Raw genomic sequence first — 14370 nt, forward strand, 5'->3', positions numbered from 1 at the left:
TAGACAGTCCAACTAGGGAAGGGGCGGTACTGGACCTGGTATTGGGGAATGAGCCCGGCCAGGTGGTAGATGTTTCAGTAGGGGAGCATTTCGGTAACAGTGACCACAATTCAATAAGTTTTAAAGTACTGGTGGACAAGGATAAGAGTGGTCCGAGGATGAATGTGCTAAATTGGGGGAAGGCTAATTATAACAATATTAGGCGGGAACTGAAGAACATAGATTGGGGGCGGATGTTTGAGGGCAAATCAACATCTGACATGTGGGAGGCTTTCAAGTGGCAGTTGAAAGGAATACAGGACCGGCATGTTCCTGTGAGGAAGAAAGATAAATACGGCAATTTTCGGGAACCTTGGATGACGAGTGATATTGTAGGCCTCGTCAAAAAGAAAAAGGAGGCATTTGTCAGGGCTAAAAGGCTGGGAACAGACTAAGCCTGCGTGGAATATAAGGAAAGTAGGAAGGAACTTAAGCAAGGAGTCAGGAGGGCTAGAAGGGGTCACGAAAAGTCATTGGCAAATAGGGTTAAGGAAAATCCCAAGGCTTTTTACACGTACATAAAAAGCAAGAGGGTAGCCAGGGAAAGGGTTGGCCCACTGAAGGATAGGCAAGGGAATCTATGTGTGGAGCCAGAGGAAATGGGCGAGGTACTAAATGAATACTTTGCATCAATATTCACCAAAGAGAAGGAATTGGTAGATGTTGAGTCTGGAGAAGGGGGTGTAGATAGCCTGGGTCACATTGTGATCCAAAAAGACGAGGTGTTGGGTGTCTTAAAAAATATTAAGGTAGATAAGTCCCCAGGGCCTGATGGGATCTACCCCAGAATACTGAAGGAGGCTGGAGAGGAAATTGCTGAGGCCTTGACAGAAATCTTTGGATCCTCGCTGTCTTCAGGGGATGACCCGGAGGACTGGAGAATAGCCAATGTTGTTCCTCTGTTTAAGAAGGGTAGCAAGGATAATCCCGGGAACTACAGGCCGGTGAGCCTTACTTCAGTGGTAGGGAAATTACTGGAGAGAATTCTTCAAGACAGGATCTACTCCCATTTGGAAGCAAATGGACGTATTAGTGGGAGGCAGCACGGTTTTGTGAAGGGGAGGTCGTGTCTCACTAACTTGATAGAGTTTTTCGAGGAGGTCACTAAGATGATTGATGCAGGTAGGGCAGTGGATGTTGTCTATATGGACTTCAGTAAGGCCTTTGACAAGGTCCCTCATGGTAGACTAGTACAAAAGGTGAAGTCACACGGGATCAGGGGTGAGCTGGCAAGGTGGATACAGAACTGGCTAGGCCATAGAAGGCAGAGAGTAGCAATGGAGGGATGCTTTTCTAATTGGAGGGCTGTGACCAGTGGTGTTCCACAGGGATCAGTGCTGGGACCTTTGCTCTTTGTAGTATATATAAATGATTTGGAGGAAAATGTAACTGGTCTGATTAGTAAGTTTGCAGACGACACAAAGGTTGGTGGAATTGCGGATAGCGATGAGGACTGTCGGAGGATACAGCAGGATTTAGATTGTCTGGAGACTTGGGCCGAGAGATGGCAGATGGAGTTTAATCCTGACAAATGTGAAGTAATGCATTTTGGAAGGTCTAATGCAGGTAGGGAATATACAGTGAATGGTAGAACCCTCAAGAGTATTGAAAGTCAAAGAGATCTAGGAGTACAGGTCCACAGGTCATTGAAAGGGGCAACACAGGTGGAGAAGGTAGTCAAGAAGGCATACGGCATGCTTGCCTTCATTGGCCGGGACATTGAGTATAAGAATTGGCAAGTCATGTTGCAGCTGTATAGAATCTTAGTTAGGCCACACTTGGAGTATAGTGTTCAATTCTGGTCGCCACACTACCAGAAGGATGTGGAGGCTTTAGAGAGGGTGCAGAAGAGATTTACCAGAATGTTGCCTGGTATGGAGGGCATTAGCTATGAGGAGCGGTTGAATAAACTCGGTTTGTTCTCACTGGAACGAAGGAGGTTGAGGGGAGACCTGATAGAGGTCTACAAAATTATGAGGGGCATAGACAGAGTGGATAGTCAGAGGCTTTTCCCCAGGGTAGAGGGGTCAATTACTAGGGGGCATAGGTTTAAGGTGAGAGGGGCAAGGTTTAGAGTAGATGTACGAGGCAAGTTTTTTACGCAGAGGGTAGTGGGTGCCTGGAACTCGCTACCGGACGAGGTAGTGGAAGCAGGGACGATAGGGACATTTAAGGGGCATCTTGACAAATATATGAATAGGATGGGAATAGAAGGATACGGACCCAGGAAGTGTAGAAGATTGTAGTTTAGTCGGGCAGCATGGTCGGCACGGGCTTGGAGGGCCGAAGGGCCTGTTCCTGTGCTGTACATTTCTTTGTTCTTTGTAAGTGGGCTTAAATGGGATGGAGATGTGGGTTTAAGTGGTGTGTTCTTTACAAGGGCCGGTGCAGACTGAATGGGCCAAATGACCTCCTTCTGCACTGTAGATTCTATGATACACAGGAAACATAATTGCAAAAATACTAAAAATATACATCTCATCAATTTTAGAAAACGAGATTGTCTGCACCCTAATGTTTCCTCCACTATATTCAATATTTCTACCTGAAAAATTGGAATGTTTGATTGCTCATTATGTGAGGCTAAAATGCTCAGCTCATTGTAGTTAATGATTATTACTACATTCTTGATTGCAATGATGTATAAGATAGCCAAAAGGCTATGTGGTCCTCATTTCTGTTTGCCATGTAAAAGATATTCTTGCTTAAACCTGTTGTTACATTGCACGTGTTTTTCTTTCATCTTTTGTCCATGCTGTTTTATCTCTACCAGGACAATGTACAACTAACTGGGACCTCTAAGAAAGCAGACTGTGAACAGTCATTTTTCTTTCCTGTCTACTCTTCTTCCAAGGGAATCACCTTATCTCAATTTGTTTTCTTCCTCTGTAGCTGTCAGAGAGATCCAGAACTTGCTAAATTGGCAAATCACAGGAATCATCTGTGACATAAAAACCAAAAGGTCTTTATGGAACCTGACTATTTGAAACATTTATTTTTCTTATTTGCTGCATCTGTGGTATAGTATGTTGGTCAACCTGATGAGCATGGGACAATGAATAAAAGAAGCGTTGTCTATTATCTAATGATCTTGTCCTTTGTTTTCTCCTCTGTCTACTTTCCCTTCCCAACCAAACAGGTGAGCAGAATCCTGCGCATTCAGAAATTTACAGCTTAATGCAATTACACGTTTTTCTTTTCAGGTTGTGGCAGCGGCGATGGTTTGTTTTTGCCACCCTGTTGTTGTTGGCTGTATCAACAATTGCCTACTACGTCGAAGGCGGACATCAGCAGGTGAGCTCAGTAGTTATAATTTGAGCTGTCGCGATAAATGTTTGCAGCAACAGGATTGTTGGAAATATATTGAAGACCGATCAGTATCTGAAAGACAAAGCTGGTCAAAGTTCAATTGTCATCCATCACTGAAAATCTTAGGCCAGGATCTTCCAGTCCCTCTGAAGTCTATGGTGTTTTGTGTGACTCGCCCGTCCCGTCACTGGGGAACGCGCCCCTTGGTTTGCTTTCGTTGAGACAATAAGATCCCACCAGAGGGAAGGGCCAGAAAATCCCACCTGTAGTGTTTTGTTATATTTATCATGCATCGTGCAATAAGGTCCATGGGAAATAGGAGTAGGCCATTCGACACATCACATCTGTGCCACCATTCAATTTGAAATTAATTTTGTATCACTGTTAAAAGAACTGAGTTAAATTAACATGGGCATTTAAAATGACAAAATGGTGGAACACTCTTTTTATTTCAGCTGTGTGCTGTATCATGACAACCAGCAGCCAACTTATACTGTACCTTGAACATATTTTCTTGCAAAAAACAAACAAACTCTTAACTCATTCTTCCCATTGCCCTTCCTCAATCTTCTACCTGGAGAGCTTTTAGAACCCAGGTGTGGAATCTTCTGTCTTGACTTATCACATTGATGGTGTCTATGGGCCTCAACCTTTTTAATTAGGGTTTCTCAATTTAACAAAAAATTACTTCCTGGTCAGTTACCCAGGCCGTCTCATCAGTCTTTAATTCTTAAATCTTTAAATTTAAATATGAGAAGATAAAATTAAAACATTACTTGCAGTTCTTTGCATTTGCCTCTAGATTACATTTTAAACCTGAATGTGGTGAATCATTACACAAGCAGCATAACTTTATCTTCAGTAATAAAAATTGCCGTATCTCTCAGTCTTCATGGTATGACATGCGTAGAAGTGTAGGCTGCAATGTCCAGCATAGTCAGTAAGTCTGCTGATGTTCAAAATGAAGCATAACTACTAAGTCAAGAACCAATGCATTGTACTCCATTCTGCAAGTATTGATGAGAGAAAGAGTCCGGTTAGTGTCTCTGCTACTGACCATCATTACCTCCCCTGACCCATTGGCCTTCCAGACCTGGAAGCAACCGATTTGAGACCTTAGTTGGTGCCGACTGCTCACTCACAGCTCGGGTGCCAGCCCAACTCCAGAACAGGACTGGCCCTGGCCTATGCCCTCACCAACTTGGACTCGCCTATAGCCTTCTGTCTGGTTCTCCCCTCCCTTTAGGCTCACTACCACTGGCAGGAGGGTTATATGTTTGCACATGCTGAATGGCCGTGGTCAACTGGACGGTTATGCCTGTCTGGGGATAATGGATCCTGACAGGCAGGCATTGGGGGCCCAGCAGAAAAGCAAGCCCAGTGCCTCTTTATTTCGTGAAACCAGGCTTTGAGCCCTGAACCCTGAGGATTCATCCCATTTCTTGACTTTTGAGACTGTGGGAGCTGACATTGCTAAGGGTTAACTCTTGGTGGCCAGAAATGGTAGAGGGCACAAATGCGTTCTGCTTCAGGGAAAGGGAGAACTAATAGGCACGCTTCTTACTCGGGCTGCATAATTCCCAGATCTCATTGCTGTCATGCCTCAACACTTTAAGGCGCCTGGACAGCTACACCAGAGATTGAGGAGCCCCCACCACTCACACCACCACCAAGGTGGCACCATTTTGTTCTTACATTGTCGTCCAATTTAGAAACACAGAAAATAGGAACAGGAGTGTGCCATTCAGCCATTCAGTTCTGCTCCACCATTCATTGGGATAATGGCTGATCATCCAACCTGTTCCCATGTTCCTGCCCCCCCTCTATATTCTTTGATCCCTTTAGCCCCAAGAGCTATATCAAATTCCTTGAAAACAAACAACTTGTTTTGGCTTCGACTGCTTTCTGTGGTAGCGAATTCCACAGGCTCACCACTCTGGGTAAAAAGGTTTTCCTATTTTAATAGAATCATAGAATGGTACAGCATAGAAGGAGACCATTGAACCTCTGTACCAGCTCTTTGGTAGAGCTAACCAATTAGTCCCATGTCCTCCTCTTTCCTCATAGCCCTGTAGATGTTTTCTCTTCATTAGTTGTCATTAGCCTTCATTAAATGGCACTGTAAGCCTTAAATAGAATTAAAACTATAAAAACTCCAGCTCATCACAACCAGTTCACCTGTCTGGAAATCTACTGTTAGCAAGAATAGTTAATTTAAACAATGGGTTATCTTCAACTGAACATTTAGATGAGCATCTGGGAAATGTTATCCAATAAATGGCATTCAAAATCTAAACTGTGAAAGGAGTGAAGAAAATAATTTTCAGAACAGTGATTTTGATCCTTTATCCTCTTCATTCGATCTGTAGGATTTCTTACTTCCACCATTGCATTAGCCCTGCACTTTTGAAATGCTCTTTCCAATGCTCTTATCTGGCATCCCATCTAACAGGCTCAGTAAATTTTCGATCTTTTATGTTCCATTATGCCCCAAATTCTACTTGCTCAAGACCTGTTGTGATCATTTACCTTTGTTGGCTCTTATGGGGCGAAATTCTCCGGTATCGGCGCAATGTCCGCCAACCGGCGCCCAAAACGGCGCAAATCAGTCGGGCATCGCGCCGCCCCAAAGGTGCAGATTCCTCCGCATCTTGGGGGGCCGAGCCCCAACCTTGGGCTCGGCCCGCGCTGGACTAATTTCGCCCCGCCAGCTGGCACGGAAATGACATCTCCGGGCGGCGCATGCGCGGGAGCGTTAGCGGCCGCTCACGGCATCCCCGCGCATGCGCTGTGGAGGGAGTCACTTCCGCCTCCGCCATGGTGGAGACCGTGGCGAAGGTGGAAGGAAAAGAGTGCCCCCACGGCACAGGCCCGCCCGTGGATCGGTGGGCCCCGATCGCAGGCCAAGCCACCGTGGGGGCACCCCCCGGGGCCAGATCGCCCCGCACCCTCCCCCAGGACCCCGGAGCCAGCCTGCGCCGCCTTGTCCCGCCGGTAAGGTAGGTGGTTTAATCTACGCCGGCGGGACAGGCATTCTAGCAGCGGGACTTCGGCCCATCTGGCCCGGAGAATCGCGGCGGGGGGGAAGGCCGCCAACCGGCGCGGCGTGATTTCCGCCCCCGCCGAATATCCGGTGCCGGAGAATTCGGCAACCGGCGGGGGCGGGATTCACGCCAGCCCCCGACGATTCTCCAACCCGGCGGGGGGGTCGGAGAATCTCGCCCATGCTCCTTACACTACACCCACACCTCCACACCTTTTGTGAGGGCCACGAAGAATCCAGCACGAGTTTTAAGGATACAAAGTAATAACATTTATTTATAATAATATATATATAGATATATAGATATATATAGATATAGATATATATATATATATATATAGATAGATATATATATAGATATATATATATAGATATATATATATAGAGATATATAGAGATATATAGAGATATATAGAGATATATAGAGATATCTAGAGATATACTAGAGATATACTAGAGATATACTAGAGATATACTAGAGAGATCTAGAGAGATCTAGAGAGATCTAGAGAGATCTAGAGAGATCTAGAGAGATCTAGAGAGATCTAGAGAGATCTAGAGAGATCTAGAGAGATATATATCTAATGGTTTCTCCGCCCCCCTCATTGGGGAAGCTCTTACTCCCACAGGATTGTGGGATTGTCATTAGTCCCCAGCCAATGGTAAGCAGGCAGGTTATAACAATACCCCATTCTTCAAATTTGAAATCTGTTGTGTTTAAATCTCTGGCCTCACTGCTCTCTCCCTATAATCACCTCTAGCCCTATTACCTTGTGAACACTGCATTCCTCCAAGTCCTGTTGTGCACAATCTATTCCTTTTATTCTCCCATTGTCAACTGCCGTATGTTGCCTAGACCCTATGCTATGAAAGCCCTTCTCTGCTTCAATTTCCCCCCCACCACCACCCATCCTACTTAAGCCCACACCTTCACCCTATCCCAGTAACCCTGCCTAACCTTTCCTTGACATTAACGGGCAATTTAGCATGGCCAATCCACCTAACCTGCACATCTTTGGACTGTGGGAGGAAACTGGAGTACCTGGAGGAAACCCACATATATGTTCGGTTAATTCATTGCCACAATTTTTGAAAGTAATGTGTTTATTGCTCATTGGCTTCACAGCATTTTCTGAGAATGGACCTGGCATCTTGTAATCTGAAAGCTACTTTTTCGTAGCCTTTCCATGAAACTGTTATTTAAATAATTGCGCTAAAATCCCCATCTATCCTTCTTCTGGTTTGACCATTAGGGTGTTTTTAAAGGTTGGTAGCACAATAATAAATTATGTTAATTTTGCTTTTGTTTTCCTCTTTTGACAGTACGTGCATTTTGTGGAAAAGAAGTTTTTGTGGTGTGCCTACTGGGTAGGCTTGGGCATTCTGTCTTCAGTTGGACTAGGCACAGGCCTTCACACTTTCCTGCTCTATTTAGTAAGTACATTTATTCTGCATAACCACTTGTGTTTCAGAAATTCTGTTGGGACATTTCTTAGTTGGGAAAATAGTGACTTTGGTACTGAACTAGCAAGTTACTTGAATTGAGTAAATCAGGCAGCAGACAAACAAACATAGAACTTGCAGAATGTTGTTTTTCTTTAAATTGACTGAATCAAATATAGCCTTCAGGGAAGGGGAATTTACACACCCTGCAATCATGTCTGAGCTTCGTGTGATTCCAGTCTTGCACTCTGTAGCTGGCCTAGCAATCCACTGAGTTGTGAGAAAAAATTGGGTAGCACAGTAGCACAAGTGGGTAGCAATGTGGCTTCACAGCGCCAGGGTCCCAGGTTCGATTCCCCGCTGGGTCACTGTCTGTGCGGAGTCTGCACGTTCTCCCCGTGTCTGCGTGGGTTTCCTCCGGGTGCTCCGGTTTACTCCCACAGTCCAAAGACATGCAAGTTAGGTGGATCGGCCATGATAAATTGCCCTTAGTGACCAAAAAGGTTAGGAGGGGTTATTGGGTCACGGGGATAGGGTGGAAGTGAGGGCTTAAATGGGTTGGTGCAGACCCGATGGGCCGAATGGCCTCCTTCCGCACTGTATGTTCTATGTTAACATGTAACAGCTCAAGAAAACAGCCTAGTGGCATTACCTGCATACATCTAGGATATTGGCAATAGATGTAGCCTGATTATACACATTGGTATTCCAATTGGCTGTCCCAAGTATGGCAACTGACTAATGTAGAAATTGTGATTGTTATTTTTTTATATCTACTCCAGTAATGTTTTTAAAAAGCCTGGGTTAAGGTATATATTTGTTGCAGTAATATTATTAAAGAACTTAGCTTAAGGTACTCAGACATTTTTGTCTGCTAAATCTGTAATTAAGGAGTCATAAAGGAGTGAGGTAATTAACCACTTTCTTAGTTACAGATAAAAGGCTAATGGAATCGTGATTTAATTGCTGGCGATTCCCTCAAGTGTCGATTCTGAGGGATTGTATTTAGTCCTAGCGAAACAGGTCATGGAACTTTGTGGGGTGCAGATGATGCAATTAATGGGAGGAGCTCGGTCTGTCTCTAGTTTTGCATTCTGTGTGATAGGATCTTGAGTTGAACAGCAATTTTGCCAAATGATGTTGGATTGAGCAGAGGTGTACTGGCTCTGCGCTTGAAAGGAACTCTCCAAAAGTCTCTACATAGCTAAACAAGTAAACCTATTTTGTTTTGACATTTGAACTATATTGGGTTGCTTAATTAGAGTTAGTAGCAAGTGTAGATAGTAAGTTTCAGTTTTTCCTTGTGTTCAAGAATTGTTCAATTGATAATTGTAAAGCTATTTCTTTGATAATGTGGCTAATTCTGTGTTTATATTAAAGCTCATTTTAACATAAAAGATACCTAGTGGTCAGAGTCATCAAATCTAGGGTGAAGTATCCTTTCCTCAAAGATTGTTTGGGTTCTCGCCTGGCATCCCAACAAATGTTGTGGTCTGGTCCGGTATTCTACCACAACTTGCTGCTTAGCTACTAGCTGCTGGTTAAGGCCTGGCTATCAAGTGTTGTGATGCCAGAGAAGAAGTTAATAAAAGTTATTATGTGCTTTGTCTTGTAAGCTAAAGGTGTCCCCTTGCAATGACTCAGCAGGGCAGAAGCAACAGTTAATGTGTAATAACTGTAAGTTAGTATATTGTGATTGTATGAGTGGCTGACGTTGCCAGGCTAGACTGAGATACCTGTGGCTCGCAACTTCAACATCCTCTCTCAGTCCCACGCCGGTGTTGTTTTTTAAATAAATTTAGAGTACCCAATTATTTATTTTTTTCCATTTAAGGTGGCCAATCCCCCTACCCTGCACATCTTTGGGCTCTGGGGGTGAAACCCACACAGACAAGGGGAGAATGTGCAAACTCCACACTGACAGTGACCCAGGGTCGGGATTCGAACCCGGGACCTCCGCGTCGCAGTCCCAGTGCTAACCACTGTGCCACATGCTGCCTTGCGCTGGTGTTTTGATCAGGGATCTCTTACATTGTTTCATTGTTTCAATGAAGCTGAACATTCAAGAACAATATCAGTTTACTTCTATGTCCTCTGTGACACCCTGGTTTCAACATTCAATAACTTAAAACTTTAGCAAGAGCCTTATTTTCAAATCTATATAAATATTATACCTAACCTTCCCTTATTTTCCATGTTTTAAGTCTTTTTCATTTCACCAGACCTTCTGCTTCCTTGACTAATTGCACACCTTTTTGATCATCGGCTCTTCTGTTTTTTTTAAGATGATCTGCACCCTTTTATTGTTTATTCCTGTGAGTAACGCTGACTGCTCTTTGCATTGTCACTCGGAAGAACATTTCACCTGATGAAGGAGCAGCGCTCCGAAAGCTTGTGATTCCAAATAAACCTGTTGGACTTTAACCTGGTGTTGTGAGACTTCTTACTGTGCCCACCCCAGTCCAGCGCCATCATCTCACATCATGTTCTGAAGAAGGGCCTGCATCCAAAGCATAAGCTTGACTGTTCTCACTGATACTGACTGTGAACTATTGGTGTTTCCAGCATTTTCCAACAAATCTTCTCAGTCATGGAAGCAAAGTATGGGCTAGAGCAGGGAGAAGTGTTTAGGTACATGCAGATTCGGGATTTTGCCAGGAAGGAGATACAGAGCTTCCCCGAGGAACCAGCCTCCACATTGCTGGAGGAGGTGTTGACGACAAGGGGACTGGAGAAGGGGGCAGTGTCAGCGGTGTACGGAGCTATTTTGGAAGAGGATAAGGCACCACTGGAAGGGATCAAAGCAAAGTGGGAGGAAGAGCTGGGAGAGGTTATAGAGGAGGGGGTCTGATGTGAGGTGCTCCGGAGAGTGAATGCCTCCATCTCATGTGCGAGGTTGGGGCTGATACAGCTGAAGGTGGTATATAGAGCGCACCTCACGAGGGAGAGGATGAGCCGATTTTTTTGAAGGAGTAGAGGATGTGTGTGAGCGTTGCGGGGGGGGCCCGCTAATCACGTTCATATGTTTTGGTCCTGTCCAAAGCTAGGGGAGTACTGGAAGGAGGTGTTTAGGGTAATTTCCAAGGTGGTGCATGTGAAACTGGACCTGAGTCCCCAGGAGGCCATATTCGGGGTGTCGGACCAGCCAGGGTTGGAAACGGGTGCGGAGGCAGATATCATAGCCTTCACCTCGTTGATCGCCCAAAGGCGGATCCTGCTGGGATGGAGAGCAGCCTCTCCACCCAGTGCCCTGGCGTGGCGGGGGGACCTGTTGGAATGCTTGACCCTTGAGAAGGTTAAGTTCGAACTGAGGGGAAGCTCGGAGGGGTTTTACAAGTTATGGGCACTATTTATTATGCACTTTCAAGAACTGGGTAACATCGAACATTAGTGGGGGGGGGGGGGGGGGCTGTGTAAATTGAGGGTGACTCTGGGTAATCCCTGATTCCTTTTTGTCATTTGTTTATGTAAACATGTGGGCTGATGTTTGGGGGTTGGTGGGCGGATGGGATCGTTGTCATTATGGGGATTAACATATCTTGTTGATTATTGTTTATTGTTGATGGGTGTAAATGTGGGAGGAAATGTGAAAAAGGAGGGGAATAAAAAATGTTTTTAAAAAAAAATCTTCTCAGTCATATAATCATAGAATTTACAGTGCAGAAGGACACCATTCAGCCCATCGAGTCTGCACCGGCTCTTGGAAAGAGCACCCTACCCAAGCCCACACCTCCGCCCTATCCCCATAACCCAGTAACAGCCCCCAACACTTAAGGGCAATTTTGGACACTACGGGCAATTTAGCATGGCCAATCCACCTAACCTGCACATCTTTGGACTGTGGGAGGAAAATGGAGCACCCGGAGGAAACCCACAGGCACACTGGGAGAACGTGCAGACTCCGCATAGACAGTGACCCAAGCCGGGAATCGAACCTGGAACCCTGGAGCTGTGAAGCAATTATGTTAACAACTGTGCTACCGCGCTGCCCAATACATGGAAAAATTCACGAATAAAAAATGTGTGTAAACTACCAAGGAGAAATTTGATATGGAGAAATATTTTGTGTAATATGATTAAATAAGTTAGGAAAATATAGAAATTGGAACAGATTTAAACATCCTGCCAGTGAAGAAGAAAATTGGCACGTGGCTCAATATATATGCAGAGAAGATTATCATCTAAGCATAATAAAAATGAGTGTACACTTCCTGACAGTTTTTTGACATTGTAAATTCCTAAGCTCACTTTTGTAATATAAACTGTCTTTGTCAACTTGTTGCACTCTTACTGAACTCTTCTACCAGGAGGGGGGGATGCAGATGTTGCCAGGCTCTGGTGGTGGGGGGGAGAGGGACGGAGGAGGAAAGCGAGAGAGCCCGGACCGGTGTTGTAAACTGTGTCCAAACTGACCAACAGACCTGAAAGACTGGCTCAAAAAAAAAAATGCTTTCCTATGTAGGCACCCAGTTGAAGAGGAGCAAGTGTGTGTTCTGCGCAAGAGCCGTGACCTATCTCGGTTACAGGGTAGCCAGGGATGGCCTGCTCCCAGTGGAGGATAAGGTTTGCGCTATAAAAGAGACTCCAACCCCGAAGAACGCCTCTGAGCTCCGGTCGGTTTTAGGATTGGTCAACTCCTAATGGAAGTTCATTGCCAACCTGACCACTCTAGTTCCACTATATGTGCTATTAAGGAAGGACCAGGAATGGTGCTGGGGCACTTCACAGGACAAAGAGTTTGTTGCTGTTAAGAAGAGTCTGTCCTCCACGCAGCCTTAATGCATTCTGGTCTGGCGAGGCCTCTAATGGGAAGCTTCCCCTTGCGGCATCGGAGCAGTGCTGGCCCATGCATGTGGCGATGACACAAAACGCCCCATTGTGTTTGCTTCTAGGACCCTGGTGGGTACAGAGGGTTGTTACACTCTCATAGAGAAAGAGGGCTTGGCAGTGATTTTTGGTATAAAGAAATTCCATTAGTAAGTTCATGGCGACATTTTCTTATCGTCACGGACCACAAGGCGCTGCTCGGCCTCTTCCAGGAGGGGAAGGTAATCCCACTGATCGCATCGGCCAGGATCCAGCATTGGGTGCTCCTGCTCGCTGCATACAAATATGCATTGCGGCACCGACCGGGTACCCAAATTGCCCATGAAGACGCCGTCAGCCAGCAGCCATTACCCGTGAGCCAGTGGTGGATGAGGCGATTGCAACACTCAATTTCATGGACACCTCAGCAGTGATAGCTGATCAAGTGCGTCAGTGGACACAGCGTGACCTGGAATTGGCGAAGCTTGTCTCATGCTGTTAAGCAGTGGGAAAAAGGAGACCCTTCCAGTAACCCTCCAGTCGTTCGCCCAGAAGTTCTCTGCAGGGTCACGACCTCCACAACATCCAGGGCCACAATAGGGAAACCCATGGACCCCTGAGGTCCGGGATAATGGACACCATTCACCAGCGAGGAATTTGCTGTGTTTATGAAGAGGATTGGCAATCGACATATTCAGACCGCCCAGTTTCATTCCTCCTCCAAGGATTTGCAGAAAGAGCGGTCCCGATCTTCAAAAGAGGTTTGAAGAAGCAATTCACTGGGTCCAAGGGCACGCGGCTAGCACTGTTCCTTTTTAGTTATTGCCTGATGCCACATGTGACGACGGGAATCACACCTGTGGAGCTGTTGATGCGCCGTAGGCTCAGGACTCAACTGAGTCTGACATTTCCAAGTCTTGGCAGTAAAGTGATTGTGCAGCAGGTGATGCAGAAGAGGCACCATGATCTGAGGATGCCAGGGCCGACATTTCATGCCGGGGTGCAGTTTATGTTCAACATTTTGGTGACGGAACATTGTGGCTCTCAAGAGTAGCGCTGGAACAAACTGGTCCGGTTTCGTACAAAGTCCGGGTCTGGGGCGGCATGGTAGCACAGTGGTTAGTGCAGTTGCTTCACAGCTCCAGGGTCCCAGGTTCGATTCCTGACTTGTGTCACTGTCTGTGCGGAGTTTGCACATTCTCCCAGTGTCTGCGTGGGTTTCTTCTGGGTGCTCCGGTTTCCTCTCGCAAGCCCCGAAAGACGTACGGTTAGGTGAATTGGACATGCTAAACTGCCCTTGGGTTAGATGGGGTTGCTGAGTTACGGGGATAGGTGGAGATGTGGGCTTAAGTAGGGTACACTTTCGAAGAGTCAGTGCAGACCCGATGGGCCGAATGGACTCCTTCTGCACTGTAAATTCTATGATTCTATGGGGACGGTCGACGGGCAGAGCTTGGACCACCTGCAGAAGCGAGAACCTGTACTTCAGGACACTCGACCGGCAGTAGTGGGACCTCTCACCCCACCAGGAACCACCCCGCAGCCTGGGGACCCAGCCGCCCGGGTCACAGCGCCTGGTCCAACAAGAAGAGGATGACTCTGGATCCATGATGGATGCAGAAGTGTCCTTGCCAGCGGACGAGGGCATGTCTGGAACTGAGGTTCTGTTGGTGACTCTTCGATGGTCAGCAAACTGATACCTTCTGCCTGAGCCAGAGCCGCTACATGCA

The 14370-nt window shown here is 46.1% G+C and overlaps 1 protein-coding gene across 4 annotated transcripts in view; it reads left to right on the forward strand.

Moving 5' to 3' along the window:
* The window catches only part of vmp1 (vacuole membrane protein 1), a 220893-nt gene that overhangs the window by 59207 nt on the left and 147316 nt on the right, over positions 1-14370 (forward strand). For all 4 annotated transcript variants that reach the window (XM_072469916.1, XM_072469917.1, XM_072469919.1 and 1 more), the window contains exons 4-5: positions 3243-3333; positions 7715-7825. In XM_072469916.1, coding sequence (XP_072326017.1) covers positions 3243-3333; positions 7715-7825 — 202 coding nt within the window. The remainder of the gene's footprint in view (positions 1-3242; positions 3334-7714; positions 7826-14370) is intronic.

The sequence above is a fragment of the Scyliorhinus torazame genome, chromosome 12, assembly GCF_047496885.1.
Source record: "Scyliorhinus torazame isolate Kashiwa2021f chromosome 12, sScyTor2.1, whole genome shotgun sequence".
Lineage (NCBI taxonomy): Eukaryota > Metazoa > Chordata > Chondrichthyes > Carcharhiniformes > Scyliorhinidae > Scyliorhinus > Scyliorhinus torazame.